Here is an 18,462-nt window from a genome sequence, read left to right on the forward strand (position 1 = left end):
TAGCCAGTAGCGTATTTATCCTATACTTAAAGGTGTTTATATATATACTTTTTAAAAGAATGATTTCCTTGCTTTCCCCTTAGCAGGTGTTTACCTCCAAGTTTGTGTAGAGTCCAGCAGTGGAGAAGAAGAGCGGTAAGAAGATGCAAGCAAGGCATGACAGCAAAACAGAAGGCAAGGAGAAGCCAGACTAGAAAGGAAGACTGTTCAAGAGCAAGATGCAGGGAAAGCTTTATCTCAGTCACACGGTGAAACAAAGTAAGATTACTCCTGCAGTCTGGTGAACGGGAAGGAAAAGTTCTAGGTATACACATCCCGAAGCTTGTTATTTACTAAGTCATAAATTGTAAGTAATTAAATGCATAATAAGTCTGTCCTGCCAAATATATACTAAACACTAGCAAATAACACCTAAAATGTCATTCTTTTAAAAAAATAAACCTGCTCTATTCAGCAACTGCCTGCAGTACCTAGACAACGTATCTGGATTTTAGAAGCGCCTTTGCTTAAATGGCATTAGAGCTCAGAGGACTTGTTCCCATTTAGAACAGGTGCCGCAAAAGCCTGACACGCACCGCTCGTCAGCTCCTAAGCTGAGAGGAACGAACTCTGGGGTGTGACTTCCCAGTGTTGCACTATGGCACCCACGGTCCAGCTCGTTACCTTATGCCTTTTTAAGGGGGCTGGCCATGACTGAGGGCGCGCTCAGCGGGGGAGAGCACAACCAGCTCTGGGTGGAGCTCCCAGGCTCGTGCGGGGCTCCGATGTGCCTCATGGGCACTGCAGTTCAGTCACCGGGGTGAGCCATCCCACACAGCCCAGCAGAGGAGAGGCCTACTCCCTCTGGGAATGGTTCGATCGTCTTTAATAAACACCCTCGCACACACATCACACCGGGAAGCGCAGCACAGAGACTAAATGAAAGACACTGAGGAGAACCCTGGAATTTACCAGACTGTGGGCCAGGGGAAAGGCGTGTCTCGTGAGGATCTCAAACATATCTCTTCTGCTGTGGCCTTCCTGCTTCAGTGCGAACCTTAGGTTTCTCATGTCCTAGGAGGCAGAGGAGAAATTCGACAGTTCAGTCTTCAAACAAAGTCACCTTTGTTAGCAAAAACTCTTCTGGTCAACGAAGGGAGAAGAAGATGCACTTACCTGAAAGGGCAATTCATCTAGATTACTAAGAAAACAACTTTGTTTTGTATGATATTTTGAAATATCCAGTTTAAGAACACCTGAAAATATTCCCATGATAGTCGTGAACACAGACAAGGCAGCCTGTGCTCCAGAGAAGAGAGAGCTGATGTGCACTTTCTAACGAGAGATCAATCCCTGCCTTGCACGTCATCTCTGCGTCTACCTACTTTACCTGCTTTCCAAGGTATTTTAATAATAAAGCAGTATTTTATTCATAGAACTTCTCAAATGTGTATCTGCTATCAAATATAATCTCAGAATTGTCAAACATGTCATTAAAATACAGAAGCTCTCCCTCTCTCCTCATGCTTTTACTGTAAAGTCTCACTTAAAAATTAGGAAATGACTGGCATTTTAAGCTCTCATTACAAGTAATATAATATACTTTTACTATACAATTTTACTTTCACAGAGTTCTAGATAAACCACATTAAAGTACTCCATATTAGGAGTGACTATGCTTCCAGGTACTAAAAATTAATGCTTGAAATCAGATTTTAAAGGTAGTTTCCAGTACATATTTCTTTAATAATCAGGAAAACATCCTTTTAAATTGAATCCAAACAAAATAAGTTCCCTTAAATATCAATTTGTATTATATATTAAAATATATAACAGTCTATCTTAATTTCAAAGCTAGAGGTTTTAGGTTGCCTCTTAAATCAATCATGGTGCTGTGACTGAGTGATGGCTGAGCACTAAAAATGCTCCATTCTGCAGTGCACTTTCAATTCAGGAAACTGAGCACAGCGCTGGGCCCTTGGGATTCTTCAGGAGTGAGACAGACCCAGTCCATGTTCTCTTAGATGTCACAATCTTCATATTTCTCAGTGATTTTTCATTTATTATCTCAAGAGCACTCTTAAACCTTCCTAAGTCTTTACTGTGAAGGACCACCAAAGGCCTTGACATACACAAGACATTCCAAAATGCAAGCAGCAGCGAAGGAAGTGTAAAGAACTAGACTCTAAGGAACCACCCAAGACTGATCACTGCATACAGATGCTATCTATTGGGCCTTGCCAGCTCCAGGATTCTGTGCTTTCATTTTTAAAAGCATGTAACTGAATAAAATCCAAAAACCAATTCACAACATATTTCAAGAAAACTGAGGGGCCAGCCCTGTGGCTGAGCAGTTAAGTTCGCACGCTCCGCTTCAAGGGCCCAGGGTTTTGCTGGTTCGAATCCTGGGTGTGGACATGGCACCGCTCATCAAGCCATGCTGAGGCGGCGTCCCACATGCCACAACTAGAAGGACCCACAACTAAAATATACAACTATGTACTGGGGGTCTTTAGGGAGAAAAAGGAAAAATAAAATCTTTTTTAAAAAAAGAAAACTGAGATATGAGTTTTTGGCTCATGAAGCAAAGCACTAGTCAAGCAGAAGGAAAAAAATCATTGCAATAAGATGATATGCTTTTAAAGGGTTTGCAATGAGCCCCAAGTACAGTACGGGACAGCCAGGGATCCTCAGGGCTCAAAGACCTGTGAGCCACTGTCTTCCTAACAGCCTCGGGTCAGATGATAACTCTGTAACATCATCCTCTTAATCACTCAGCCAGAAATTAGACCATTTCTAGATAAATATTTATTCTGATCTATCAGTGATTCAAAACAACTACTTTCAATGTGCCAAAGCACGAGGGCTTCAAGCAACTTCTTTTTGTCATTGGATTCGATGTAATTAAAGGACAGAAAGAATTACTATCTCATCTTGCCAACAAGAAAATTGAAGTGGAAAAGGCAAATGACTCACAGGTGGCAGGTCACCAAACTTGTAACAGAAATATGAGCATCTACTAACTGGTATGTTCCCCCTGGTCTCCTTAGGGCCTGGCTCGACAGGGAAGGACACCTGGGAAAGAGCGTTGTGTTGTGGCATGAGTCTCGCAGTCAGACCCTCGGCCTATTTAACAACTGGGTCATATGGCGATGCACCAAGCCTTGCTATAATAAATGAGTAGAAGTGAACACACCCCCATATCAACAATGCTAAAGGACTAATTTACTGAGGCATCATTTCTATAATGCATTTCTAAAAAACAACCCCCATCACTGCTGACTTCAAAATACACTCTCTTTAAACCAAGTACATGGGGGTGAGGTGTGGAAGAAGAGAGAAGACTTTGTGGTGGTATGTTTTGACTTTGCTTTGTTGTTAAAGCTCCGAGGTGTCAGCAGGGCCTGGTATGGGGCTAGGGCGGGTGTTGGTGGTAAGAATTCACAGATTCAGAGCTACCTTCTCCTCTGTTGCTAGACAACATCCACTGGGACAACATCCGCCATGTGAAAGTTGCTACTGGCAAGCAGAAATGCCCATACGCAGAACTGGTAGAACCAAATTTGTAGGGAATTATAACTATTTGTTTGGGGAAAGAAACGCAACTGTTATTATGGTTACTGACTGCAGATGAAAGCTGACCTATGAGAGAGAGGGGAGGAGAGAGAGTCTATCCCACCGTAGCAGATTCCCTGTCTATCAACTTCAGGCCTGTTACTGAGAAAATGGAATTCGCCTCTTGAGACATCGGCGTTTCCAGGGAGATAATTGGGTTAAAAGGTTGTGCTACAACATTGTTCTAGGCCATCGTCTTTGGGCTCAGTGCTAATTCCAAGAAATACACATGTCACACTTGAGAATTAGGCCTGGTCAGTTGTTCCTGAGTCCTTTGTTCTTAGAATAAACAGTCAAAGGGTAAGAATGTGGTCTGTCTTATTAATTTGGGGGGATTAATATTTAAATACAAGTTTTTCTTATTGATAAAGTAACAAATAGGATTATTTTAAAAATGTATTAGAATGAAAGTCACTTCATCAAAATAGCAACCCCATTTTCCCTTGAGTACTGTAATATAACACTCTACTCCCACATGTCCTTTAATGCAAAATGCAAAACCCTCCCTTAAAAGTAAATCCCCGTATTTCTAGGCCCCAAAGGGTAGATAGATAAGGCCTTATAAAGGTATTGTAGATAAGGCATTAAGGTAGCTCAGATTAAAACAAAAACCAAAAAAAAGCCAAGGTGGGGAATAATGGAGAATTTCAATTCAAGTCTAACAATGACATAATCCTCCGGTTTCTGATAGTGAACTAGTCTTGATCTTTTATAAACTGGAGACAAACAATACTGTATTCATAATCCAAACAAAAGGATAGGAGATTGGTTTTAAGAAATCACAGTGCATAAGACTAGGAAAAAGAGACTTGGGTTTGAACTCTGGCTCTTCCACTGGCTCCTTGCACAACCCTAGGCAAGTAATCCTGCTTAGCAAAGCCGCATCTCCCCATCCATAGAATGAAGGACTTGGACTGGCCAGGAGTCAGAAAACTTTAGCCCATGTCACTCTTCGTATGGGCTTCAAGCTAAGAATGTCTTTCATATTTTAAAAGGGTTGAAAAAACAAAACACAAAGAAGAACGTATGACAGAGATCCTACTGTCCCACAAAGCCTAAAATATTTGCTACCTGGCCCTTGACAGAAAAAGTGTGCTGACCCTGGTACTAGACTGATCATTCAGTCACTGGAGAGACTTGAAAGAGGCCCAACCTTCTGGGCCCAAGCCTTCAGAGATTATCTTACAGTAGGATTTGGAGTAGAACCCAAAGATCTAAATTTTTAAAAAAGGTTTCCCAGCTTACCCTGATACGCAAGCAGGCGTGAGAACCACTAGGACAGGGGACTTCCAAATGCCCTCTAGCTTTTTCTAGGATTGGGTATTTTTCTACGGATTGTACTCTTCTGATACTCAATGCCTGGAAAGCAAGTTTTCTTGCCAGAAAGTTTATTCTTTTGTTTTCAAAATGCTTATCTCACTGTATTTGCACCCCAACTTTGCCAAGTGTTGGATAATCTTAGCTAAGTTGTCCAACTGTCCTTATCCTCAGGCTCTCCATCTATAAAATGGGGACACCACTGTCCCTCTCTGAGGATTAAACGTAAAGCTCTTAGCCCCTGTTTGGGCTGACAGAGATGCTCAGTAACGATCACTACTGTAACTGAGTACACTGTATCATTACATCTCCACCGCTCACCATGCCAAAACAAAATGTCAGGCTACTACCTCTAAACAGAAGTTAGAAAGTTCGTTAGAGGTCAGAGCACATCCTGTTCACAGAGGGCGAGAGCTCTTGTAGTACTCCTTCCTGTCACGGGGTGAAGGTGTCTAGCTGGTAACACATCACATGAAGTAAGCTGGGACAAAAACTAAAAAGTGTGAAATTTTATCTATAAAGATTTCCTCCCACTCAGTCAAGCTAACAAACTACCAGTTAGAGCCCTCACACTTGGTGACAACAGAGGGTCCCTTTTATAGCAACTATTTCCCCAGGCAGTTTGGGAAAGCTTGATCATGAGGGAAGAACCATGCCAACGCCTTAGATAACAGGGGTCTTTGATGTTTTTTTTAAACCCACATTAAGTTTTTACTTATCATTCAACACTAATGTGCCTTTTTTTGCATAAGAAAGTACTGAATCTCTTACTTTACAAGTAATATCTAGACCATAGGAATTTTCTCCTCTACTTGTCGCGCCTCCCATTTTTTCAATTCTCGAGATCACACCCAGAGGAACATCAAGTATGAGAGCAGAATCCTGTAATGAACAAAAACACAAAAGTCAGTATTTCTGTCAGTTTAATTCGGACTTCAAAAACATATAAAAAACAACCGTATGCTTTCAGGTCATTTTTACTTTGGCCCTTTTACCACTTTTTACGAACAAAAGCATGACAGAGATCACACACGAAAGAGCAAGCATTAAGATAGTCAATGATGCAACCAAAATGCATCCCCAAACATCTGCCATTCTGCATTGCCTACAGAATAAAGACTAAATGCCCAGGGACACAATTCAAAGGCCCCGTGATGTCGCTTCCAGCCTGTCTCTGCAGGCTGCTCTCCCACAACATTCTGTGCGCCGCAAGCGACCACCTCACCGTTCTGCAAACATTTCGTCTACAATCAGGCCTCTGTGCTTTGTGCCTGGTCTTCCCTTTGCTTAGGATGATCTAGCTCTCCCAACTACCAAAATTCTCCCCATGGCTTAAGCCCTGGCTCAGCAAGCATCACCTCTCACGAAGCCCGTTTCCCCATTAGATCAGACAGAATTAATCGCTTCCTCCTTGGAAGTCCTACAACACTTGATGCAGTCTGCTGTCACCCCACTCGCTTCACTCTGCCTTGTTGCCATGAATGTACATGTCTGTATTCCTGTACTAGAAACGAAGCATCTGGAAGTAGTGCCTATTTTAGCCATGGGTGCACTTCCCAAAGGAGAAGGGCCTGAACACCTAACAATGCTTCTCCACCGATCCTTATCCAGTGCTGGGTGCCAGGGGTCCACAAGACTGATGGCGCGACGGAATCACAGTAGTGAAGTCACACCACAATCATCGCAACAAGATTAAAGCAGCTGCCATGTATGGAATACCTTGTTTGTTCCAGGTACTGCCACAGGGGCTTTGCACGCATCGTCTCATTTTATCCTCACGACCATTCTGGACATAGGTGAAGTATCCTTGTTTCATGACATGGCAACCAAGGCTTTAAAAGGCTTCAGTAACTTGCTTACTAAACATGGGGGAAGGGGTGAGATTCAAGCCAAGGTCTGGGAACACACATCAAAAGAGCCATAAAAATGGTCCTACCCTTTCACTCCACAACTGCACTCCTAAGAACTTATCTTGCAGCTATCAGGCACCAGGAGGAAAAGCTATATGCATGAAGATGCTCAACAGAACCAGCGGTAGGCATCAGGGTAGAGAAAAGTGCAGTTAGTCCACTCGATGGAACAGACATGCAGCTACTAGAATAATTACAGTACATGGGAAAATAAGTTTAAGTGGAAAAAAGCAGCATACGAAATACACTGTGACTACAATAAAATAAAATATATATTCATATGGAGAAAGATAGGAAGGCCTCCACAAACTTTTTAATTACAATATTTTCTTTAATGCTGTGTGAGATAACTTTGATAAATCAAGAAAAACTTTAAAAGGTGCTCACTGAATTTTTGTTCTTTAAAAGATGTCCTTTTGGGGGATAGAAATAAAGTTAAGTTTTTCTTTTACTTTAAATCCTTCTCCTTAGAATACAATAAAAAAAACTAACCATTTCTTCATGAAATATAAATATAGCTCATGGGCATTCTAGAAAGTCAAAAAGTATACGACCGTGGTGCATTCATGCCATGGGATATTGCTCACCTACAAAAATGAATGAACTATGGAAACACACACGAAACAACCTGGCAGAATCTTCTGGGCATTATGCTGAGGGGCTAAAGCCAGTCTCAAAAGATCAAGTGCTGTATGATTCCATTTATAACATTCTTTAAATGACAAAATTGTAGCGATGGAGAACAGAGAAGTGCTTGCCAGGGGTTGAGGGGAAGGAGGCTGTGGCCATAAAGGGGCAGCATGAGGGAGTTCTTTTGTGGTGACAAAGGAGTTGTACATCTTGATTGCTGGTGGCAATTACATGAATTTATACATGGGATCAAACGTCATAGAATTGTATACAAAAAACATGAAAAAAATGAGTGCACAAAAAAACTGGCGAAATTCAAGCACAGTCAAGAGTCTTGGTTAACTGACTGGTGCCAATCAACTTCCTGGTTTTGATAAAGCAGTACGGTTACTGGAGAAGCTGGGTGATGCGTACACAGCACCTCCCTGTACTATTTTGCCAAGTTCTTGAGAGTTCATAATTATTTCAAAATAAAAAGTTTAAAAAGTGTAAGAGTATGGTTATCATGGTGTCAAGAAAAGAGCACAAGCTCTTAAGTTGGACAAAACTGGTTAAATCTGAATTTTGACGTTATCAGCTGGATGACTTTGGCAAGTTACTGTATCTCTCAGCCACATTTACCTGTAAAATAGGGATGATCAGAGACAATGGGTTTAAAAGTACCTGGCATGGTGCCTACCACATGGTAGCTAGAAAACAATGAAGTTATTACTATTATTATAGCAGAGAATATCTTAGCATTTGGAAGATACAACTGTGCTCTGCAAATATAGTGGATCAGTATGCTCTAGCAAGCAGCTGCAGGTGTTTCTGTTGGTACCTATAATAAGGCATTCTTTAGCGGTTGGCATGGGGTGAAGACACCTCACTACATGACTGAAATACAAATGCCTAGAGAAACAAGACACTACTCAATTAACTGTGTCCACATATAGCTGCATATTATAATGTATTTACTTCTCAATATAATCTAGGTATTAAAAACATACTATCAAGTAGTCTGTTATTATGCTTAGATTATATTGAGATTTATGAGTGTCCAGTTCAACAATATTCCTAAATGTCAAACTTACATCTAAAAATACATAGACTAGACACTAAATAAAAGTCTGATACTCTAATATCAACATGGAAGCAAGAATGAAAAACAAAAAAGCAGAGGCCAGCCCAGTGGCTCAGCGGTTAAGGTCACGTGTTCCACTTTGGTGGCCCGGGGTTTGCTGGTTCAGATCCCAGGTGCGGACATGGCACCGCTTGGCAAGCCGTGATGTGGCAGGCTTGCCACATATAAAGTAGAGGAAGATGGACACAGATGTTAGCTCAGGGCCAGTCTTCCTCAGCAAAAAGAGGATTGGCAGCAGATGCTAGCTCAGGGCTAATCTTGCTCAAAAAAAGGAAAAAAAAAAGCAGAAGAATTAAAAGTGAGACGAGACCTCCTTTGCTATCCTTTGTCCCTCTATAGAGTGAATTCTATAGCTCTGATTGCCTGACCCAAGACAAAACAGAAAATGGGACACTGAGGAGAACTAGCCAGCTCCTGGCCAAAGGCACCCACGGTGTAATGAGGCTACTTGCCACGTTCTCCTCAAATGACAAGTTCAAGATCAGATAAGCCAGCAGGCCAAACTGGAAGATCCAGGAATGGGAAAATTAGCTTAACTCTCTAGAAACCTGAGTCATCACTATCTAAACATCATTAAATATTTAAGGATTCTCAAAGGTCCATTCTAACTCAAAATTCTGTGCCTCTGTACCTCCAAGTATCTAAAATAGTTGAGAAGTAAATTAAAAAAAATCTAAAAAGATGCATTCATTCACGCTCTCTCTGGAGTATATACTGAGTAACAGAAATTATACCAGATGGTGAGGACCGCAGAGATAAATAAGATGCAGACACTGCCCTCACAGAGCTCAGGGCCCAGTCTGGGAGATAAGACATGTGTACCTGAATAGCCACAATGCTAGGTTGCAAGTACCAAGAGCCACAAAAAAAAAAAAAAAAAATCCAGACAAAGTGGAATGAGAGGTCAGAGGAGGGCAAGACAATTTCTTATTGATTGGGTCACATGAAGGTTCTGTGGCGATGGCAACGACAAAGGTGATCCTTAAAGGGTGGAATAATAGCAGCTGGAGATTGGTGTTCTAAAAACAAGTAACAGTGATATCAGCTACACATGTGGGAAAGCACGGTGGTGGGGGGGGGGTTTATAAAAAAACAAGCGGGCCAGGTTTAAGGTAAGGTAGCAGGGGGATTCCCTGGGGAGTACCACAGAGCTTAGACCAGGGCGACTGGGATCCACAGAACGAGTTTTGAGAAGAGGAATGCAATGACAGAATGGCGCCTTATGAAGATGCATCTAGCAGCACTGAGCACTCTGCACCACCAAGGAGAGCGCTACGCCCATTCCTCGGAATCCTAGAAGCTAATGTTTTAGTGCAAGTGAGAAGCTATGAGGATCTGAAAGTGGAGAGTGACCGAGCGGAAAGCAAAAGAAGGAGATGAGCCACTGGGGAAGAATCAAAGATGACTCAGATTTAGGCCCAAGTGTCTGGGATGAAGGTGGCCCCACTAAGAGATGTGAAGAACATAGGAGGGGATCTTAGAGAAAGGTTAACATTGTCAATTTTAGATACCCTGAGTTTGAGGTTATGATAAATTAATCAAGTACAGGTATCCAGGAGGCAGCTGGAAATACAGAACTTGGAGAGATCCCAAAGGCCCCTCAAACTCACAATGTCCAGAATGAAACACATCTTCCTATCTCAGTGCCTGGCACTCCATCCACCCACTTACGACAGTGGAAACCTAGGAGTCATCCCGACATCCCTTGTATGTTATCCTTAATCCAATCTCCCAGGTTTACCTCTTCAATCAATCTCCAATCTGTCATCCTCTCTCCATCTCCACCAGCAACTTCTCCGGACCACTGGAATTGGCCCAGTGGTCTCTGCATCTATTGTCGCTCCTCTCACAATCCGCCCTCCACACAGTAGCCTGGGTGATCTCTTACAAAAGTAAATCGGATGCTATCATTCCTCTGTTTAAGTCACTTCTGAAGCTTTTCATTGGTGAACTCTAAAAATCTAAATCCTTAACAGGGTCTACAAACTGAGGTCATTTGGCTACCACCTACCTCCTCTGCTCCTCACTCACCATTCTCCTCACACCCAACCCAGCCACACAGTCATCTTTTCATGTTCCCTTCGGTCTCAGGGCCTCTCAAATGCTGTTCTCTCAGCTTATTCTCTCCAACCCAGCCCCTGCCAAGCACTAGGTAACTCCTATTCCTTCTTCAGACCACGGGTCAAGCATCATTTTCTCAGGACAATTTCCCAGGCTCCTCAAGCTATTGCACTCCTGTACTACTCCCATGCAACACTTCTTGCAGCTTGCTCTTATACACTGGTGTGATGATCTGATTAATGCCTGTCAGTCCCATCAGAACTAAAGCTTCACGAGGGAGAGGCTGTTTGCTGTGCGCACCACTATATCCTCATGCCTGGCATGGTGCCTGACACATTGCAAGCTCTCAAATAGTCAATGAATGAAGAATGAAAGATCAGGACTGGAGCTACAGAATTGGAAAGCAACTGACAATTGAGAAAGAAGAGGGTAAGGACAGAACTCCAGGGCAAATATACATTTAGGAGGTAAGAAGAAAAAACTGAACTGCGATAAAGGTGGAAGTAGGAAAAGAGCCAAGAATACATGAAGAAAATGACAAAGAAGACAGGAATACTGAACAATACCCATGGCTACAGAGAAGTTAAGAAGCTGAGGACTCAACCAAGGCCACTAGAGTTGAGCAGTGAAAGAGTAGTTTCAATAAGGAACAGAAGCCAGACCACAAGAAGTGAAGGAGTGAATGGCCCGGAAGTGGAAGCAGCATGTGTGGACTAAGTTTAAAGAAGTCTGGCAAAGAAGGGGAAGAAAAAGGATAGTAGAATCAGGGGGTAGACGGGATGCAAGAAAGTGTTTTAAAATAAAGAGACTTGAACAGAGCTATGGGGGAAGCGGGGCAGGAAAACCACAAATGTCAGACTCAGAACAAGTGATGGGGCACCTGGGCTCCAGAGGAGTAAACGGAGAAAGGAGCAAGGCTCAAGTCGAGGGACTCGCTGTGGGAAAGAAGACGTCTGGTTCCTTCCTCTCAGATGGGAGAGGAGGAGGAAAGGCCGGGGAAAACAGACATCATCAGGTGGGAGAGGGAATTCATGGGAGCTCAGTGAGGACGACTTTCCACTTTTCAACAGAGCAACAGACAGGTCAATAAAAGAACATGGAAGGTCTGTCACTGATGCAGTAGGGGAGGTAACGAGAAGTCAGTCCGAGACGAAAAGAGTTGCCAAAGCAGCGACAAGGCCCTTTCTGAGGTCTGAAAGCCTGAACTTGTAGTGGAACCAATTCATTAAATTCATTCATGACTTTCCACATCAAGGCGCAGTAGCCCACAGACTCTCCAGTTTGGAGGCTGGCAAACTGAGAATGGGGACAGAGGCAAAGAAACCTAGATGATCAGCAGGAAGCATTTGTATTTAACCTGAAAACAGCATCTGCTTTGCAGCAGTAATATAAAGAGATGATTTAAGACTGAAATTTAAAAGAACACCTATAGTTAACGGATCCTATGTTCTTCCTTACAGACACACTGGGATGGTTTTATTACAGTCTTTTTACCTTATTTCACCTACTTTAAAATGAAAAGAACTGCCAAATCCACTAGGCAGAAGGAGCTAAAAAAGAACAACCTTGAAAAGTTTCCAATGTATTCTCTTGAAAAGAAAAACACTACAGGAATCCTCTTTGTTCATGCTTGTAATGAAGTGGGCGGGCCTTCCCTCTGGGAAAGAATATAGGTCTGGCTTTGAAATGTCCACAATGGCAGGTAAACTCTGCCTCCCTTCTGGGTGGTGTCCAAGGCTTACAGCTCCAACTTCAGCCAGTTAGAGAGACTATGGAACCTAAGTGCCGCCACACTTGCCAGATGCCCAGCTCTTGGGCCGCATGATACCTAGCGCCTGTCGGAAGCTCTTTTCAGAAGTGGCTGAGAGACAGGGTCTGATGGATATGTTGGTCACCCATCCATCTTGATTCTCCAAGTCCTGTCTCTGTACCGGGAAACCATCACAAAGCAAAGCAAACAGATCTCGACATTCTAGGTCCTCACCTTTACCCTGCAAAAGTTAATACGTGTTCTCTCTTTATAGAAGGCCTTCTAGAATCTTCGGGTGATACTCTGCCTGAAGAATTGGATCACTATGTTCCTATCTTTTAGACAAAACCCTATCAACAAATTTCTCCTTGAATTTAATCCAGGAAGAACGTACTGTTTCTGACTTATCGTCAGAAAATGAAAACTGTATACACAGCACATTTCTCATCGCGTCAGCAGTCCTAATCCTAGAACCAAATTATACTGCCCAAGGGTTATCATCTGCTCAAGTGGAAAGCTTAAAAGCCTCCCTTCCTTTAGCTTTCTACACATCTCCTATACTTCCTTCTATTTTAAAAAGGGGTGTATCGAATGACCAGGAGTGAGAAATACCAGCTTTCAAATAGTGATTACCTCTGGAATGAAGGGGAATGGGATTTCTTCAGCTGAGTGGTGGATCCACAGATGTGTATGTTATTCTTTATAAACTTTCTATCTTAAATATTCCAAAATAACTTTTAAAAGGGAGGTGAATAGCAGGGTTGAGGTGGGGATGACTATGTATTCTAGACGGAGAAAACGGCCTGAAGGAAGTCCAGAGGGGAGAAAGCATAGGGCCCGTTTAGGGAACACTGAGCAGTGTCCCCGAGCCAGAACATGGGGATGCACAGGAGAGAGGTGAGAAGACGACGGAGGAGTCGGCTACAGAGGACCCTGAATGCCGGCCAAGGAATCTGAAATGAGGAAGGAAAGGGCCACCACGAGTTTCTGAGCAGAGGAATGATAAGACTACAGTACTGTCTTAGGAAGCTGGAGAGAATGCAGTGGGAGAGGCTACTGCCACAGCCTGGGAGACAGGCTCTGGTGACAGACCTCAGACTAGGGTGGGCAGGAGGACTACAAAGGGCAGGCAAATGTGAAGAAGACTGCAGAGGAGGTGGGAAGAGTGGGAGAGTGGTGACTCCAGGGTGACATGAAGAAAAGTAGCACCATCATGAAAAACAAGGACACCAAAAGAAGGAACCGGGGAGGGAAAAAGAGCTGAAGAATTTTGGCTTGGCCATGCATCTGGGATGCCAGGTGAAAGTCGAGGATCTCCAGCAGGCAGTCAGAAATGAGAAACTAGGGCCGGCAGGAAGGTCAGCACTAGAAAACAAAGACCAGGGAACGGGCCGGGGTAGCATCTGCTTTGCCTACCAGTCAGTTGTCATCAGATGGGATGAGGGCAAGTGGGAGAGGGCTCAGTGAAGTCTAAGGAGCTTTGTGAACATACAATGTTAGCTGTAGAGAAGAGACCGAAGCCAAGGGGCAGATGGGGTCATGGGGAGAACGGACAGACAGAAGTGTGCTGAGGCCTGGCAGCTGGAGAATCCTCCCACCACAAGGCGGAAGGAGGACCAAGAGAGAGACGGATGAGGCTCACATCTCCGCAGAACCTGTTCTCCCCAGGGCCCCCAGTGACCTCCCGATGGCCACCCTCTAGGCCTCTGTTCATTCTTTATCTTACTGAACCCTGCAACATTTCACTCCGTGGTTTGCTCCTTCCCTTCCCAAGAGTTTTCTCCTCTACTGACTTCTACCACAGCCTTCTCTCAGGGGAGTTTCTGCTGCTCTGACCGCTGCTGCTTCATTCTCTTCTCCACTGGCTCTTCTTTCTCTCCCCAGCACAAAAACACGTTTCTGTCCCCCAGGGTTCTCTCCTCAGCCGGCATCTCTTTTTTCTGGTCACATACTCTTCTCAGGTAATCTCATCTACTGACATGCTAATAACTTCAGAAGCCTCAGAGTCACGTTTCCAACCGCTCTGACACATTTCCACCTAGTAGTGGTACAGTTGAAGTGCACACATTCAGATTATTTCCCCAGGGGTTTATCTCCAACATACTCTTTCTCCTACAATGTCTATTTTGATGAATGGGAGCAACTCCAACCATTCAAGCAAAAAAAAAAAAAAAGTCACAGGAATCATTCTCAACTCCCACCACCAAATGGCCACCAAAATCCTCCTGAATCTCTCATGCTGTTTCCTCCTTTCTATCACGACTACGACTACAGGCCCTTATTGCTTACCTGGAAAACTAAAATAACTTCCTAGTTGGCCTCCCTGCCTCCAGCCTCTCCCTCCCTTAACCCATCATACACGCTGCAAACTGACTTCTGTTCCTGAAATACACATCCGATATGTCATTCTCCATGTAACATGTATACTGCTGAACTGTGGCTTACGAGACTCTTGAGGCAGCTATTCTTCCAGCCTCGTCTCCTCCCATTCCCCACTCCTCCCTCTGCCCTCTGTGTTCCAGCTCCAACAGATCACTCAGCCATTTCCAGACTATATGGTGTTTTTTCATATTGTTATACATGCGATATGGAAACTGTCTACCTGATATGCTCCTCCCACTCTCCCTCCTGTCCAGGAAATTGTTACCATTCTTCGAGACTCAGTTCAAATATCACCTCCTCTATAAAGTGTTCTATGACTCATCACATTAGAGGTTAATCATCCTCTCCCTTGTAACCTCACAGCATTATGCAACCACTGCAGGCTATACCATATTATACCGCAATTACTCGTGTCCCTAACATTTATCTAGCATGGTGTCAGATTCACCATGGTGCTCACTGGATGTTTCTGGAATAAAGATATGAATGCATGAATGAGCAAAGGGTTAACATCTTTCTCATCCTCTATGGCACCTGAACCCAAAACGTTCCTGGAAACAGTCTTCCCCATGGTAGTCTACGAGATTACAGATGTTACATACCTAAAGTAGCCCCTTCTGTAGTCACGAGATCGACCCCCAAGCCAAATTCCTGAGCACCCCCAAGGTCAAAAGGTGGCTACAGGATTTCTAAACTCCAAAAGCAAAACTCGTATTCAAGATGCCACGATTTCGTAGGGTCCAAGTTGTGGTCAAACCACAGTGACAAGGCCTGTTCCCTCCCAAGTTCATCCATTGGATACACTTTTACCGAGTACCTACTGCCTAGGGGTCACTGTGCTAGCTAGGCATGGAGGACCAAAAGGACTCACCATTAGTTAAGACCACAGACATGCAGCAACTAAACAAGACAGAACTCCTTCATTCACCACGGTCTGACTGAGTACCTGCGAAGTGCCAGACTCCGTCCCAAGTGCTGAGGGTACGCCAGTGAACAGACAGACAAGTATCCCTGTCCTCAGACCGACAAGGACCGAGAAGCAGCAGTGCAATACATAAACTAGGAGACAGTGGCAAGTGCTCAGGAGAAACAACACACACAGAAGGGGGAGAGGAGGCGGTGGGAGGAGTATTACAAGTTTAGAGAGGGCAGCCAGGGAAGGTTTCGCAGCAGTAAGTGTTAACACAGAGATGGGTAAAAGGGCTGTGGGGACAAAAAGAGGGAGGGATTCCTTCAAGGGAAGCTGGAGACGGCTCCAGAAACGATATGATTTTTGAGATGGCTTCTTGAAGACAAAGAGTGGCTTCTGCAAGGGCAGCCAGGAGCAGTGAGAACAGCACATGCGAGGGTACAGAGGCATGGAAGGGCCTCACGTGCTGGAAAAGGGAGGAGGCACTGCATAGTCTGAGACCGGTATGGGGAGAAGTGGTGTGAGCTGAAGCCGGAGAAGTCAGAAGGATTTTTATGCCACATAAAGGAGAGTGGATTTTATTCTGTGGGCAACAGGGAGCCAAATAAGAGTTTTAGGACTGAGAAGTAAGCTGGTCAGCCTCGTTCTAAGGAGAATCGCTCTGGAGGCAGCGTGCAGGGCAGAGTGGAGGGGGGAGACCACGAAGGAGGGCCAGGTGGAAGCAGGCCACCGTGAAAAACTAAGGAAACGACCACTGTGCTTCTAGGGCACTGGGGAATGGGAGCAAGGAACATGCCCTTGACACCTCACGAAACTCAACAGCTGACTCCCGAGTCAGCCCGTACTCCCACTGCAGCATTTACATACCTGAAACACACAGGCGTCCGCTTCAAAATGCCAGTGAGATGACAGCTCTTTGTCAAACACACAGAAAAGCATTCACATTTTGCAGCAGAATCCACAATTAATGTTCTTGTTTGGGACTTTAAGTAAGAACCACTGTGATGACTATGTTTTAGGCTTCTGCATAGCCACTTAAGTGGCTTTCTTTATCTGATGTTTTCTGCCATTAGCTGCTTGCTTTTCTACTTGGACTAAATGTTGTGGCCAAGCAGTCAAAATGTTTATGTAAAACTTAGTGGAAGAAGAAAAAAGTTAGTAGTCAGTGTCAAATGGGCATTTTATTCACCCATTCAGTGCTAATCCCCACCTTCTAGAGCGCCATATGAATGCAAAATAAATAAAGCTTGCTAAGTGCTCTCCCAGTTATAAAAGTAATACATGCTTATTCCAAATGGAAGGAAGAAAACAAAGCAGGCATAATTCTACTCTCCAGATATCCCAAGTACTAAAACTTCTGGTGTATTTCCTTCCGGTCTCTTTTCTACAGATAGTTTTTGTTTAAGTAGTTGAGATCACACCATATACAGAATCTTGTCACGGCAGCAAAGTTTAAATATTATTTCCCCAATTCAGCATCAATGACAGCATAAAATGGAAGTGAGTGTGTGTGCCTGGTCAACGAGCCAAGTGTCTCAGAGGTCAAAGGCACTGTAACACTTGCTTTAATTCTAACTTTTGATGATTCTTGCATATACCAGCATAAAATCTCTCAATCTGTCCCAATTTGACCCTTGGGAGCTGTACAGGGTGAATCTAACCCCTGCTCCACAGAAGGCACTTCATATATTTCAAGGTAGCTCTGTCATGTCTCCCTTCAGTCTTTTTTTCTTCAGACAAAAGATCAACATTTATTTGGATCATTGCTCATATGACAGCCCCTTCACTAGCCTGGTTCGCTTTGTCTGATCTCTCTCTAGTTTGTCAATGTCCCTCTTAAAATGTGGCACCTGGATTTGAACATAGCACTTCAGATGGGACTACTGTCTCATTTTGTCTGGGCGTTCCATTATGCTTTTGTTAGTTCAGCCTACAGGTATATTAATTTTTTAATCAACCATGTCCAATTTCTGGACCAAATAAGCTTGGGTCTCCGTTAACACAGACCACCTCCATCCTTTATTGATACAGCTGGTTGTTATTAAGTGAATCTTATCTATGCTAAACTTCATATTACTAGGTTCACTCCAATATCCTAGCCCATTAAGATCTTTTCAAACCTCGATTCTGTCATCAAGCACGTTGGCTCGTTGGGTGTATTTCACATGTTGGACATGAATGCTTTCTATGTGCTTATCTGCATTATATTAGAAACGCTGGAGAGGAAGGGTCCCGCACAGCAAGACATTAGCGACCACCGTTCCTGGCTGGCATCGAGCTTTTAATACACAGTTTATAATTCTACCTAAGTGCACTGCCACCATTCTCACCCATGTTTCTTTGTTAGGGTCTGTCATATGCCAATCAAGACAATGTGTCAATAACACACCCAAAGGTTTCTTTCTTTCTTAGGTTCTTAAAAAATCATCTGTTTAAGTGATTAATTCTAGAATTGTTGCCAAGGGTTGACATCTACCTCACTGCTGTTAATTTCCAGAATCTTTTTTTGCATTCTTGAAAACTAGAACATTTCTTCAGCTCTAGTCTTACTTAGAAGCCTGAAGAGATTCACATAAATAAAATACCCAATCTCCGAACCTTGTGGGACTATGAACACTAGAGAAGTGGGCTCCCACAGCAAAGGGATTAGGAGAAATAAATAGCGTTTTTCAGAATTTGGACACAATAATGACCATAATTTAAAAAAATCAAAAGATGCAAACTAATGTAGATTAGAACTGTCCTGAAGAAATTGTGGGATAAAAGCAATAAAACAAAAGGCAGA

The 18,462-nt window shown here is 43.5% G+C and overlaps 1 protein-coding gene across 4 annotated transcripts in view; it reads right to left on the reverse strand.

Moving 5' to 3' along the window:
• MTM1 (myotubularin 1) overlaps positions 1–18,462 on the reverse strand; it is a 97,955-nt gene that overhangs the window by 51,404 nt on the left and 28,089 nt on the right. For all 4 annotated transcript variants that reach the window (XM_046673875.1, XM_046673874.1, XM_046673873.1 and 1 more), the window contains 2 exons: positions 5,683–5,793; positions 952–1,053 (listed from right to left, as the gene is read on the reverse strand). In XM_046673875.1, coding sequence (XP_046529831.1) covers positions 952–1,053; positions 5,683–5,793 — 213 coding nt within the window. The remainder of the gene's footprint in view (positions 1–951; positions 1,054–5,682; positions 5,794–18,462) is intronic.

Source organism: Equus quagga, chromosome 10, assembly GCF_021613505.1.
Source record: "Equus quagga isolate Etosha38 chromosome 10, UCLA_HA_Equagga_1.0, whole genome shotgun sequence".
NCBI classification, from domain to species: domain Eukaryota; kingdom Metazoa; phylum Chordata; class Mammalia; order Perissodactyla; family Equidae; genus Equus; species Equus quagga.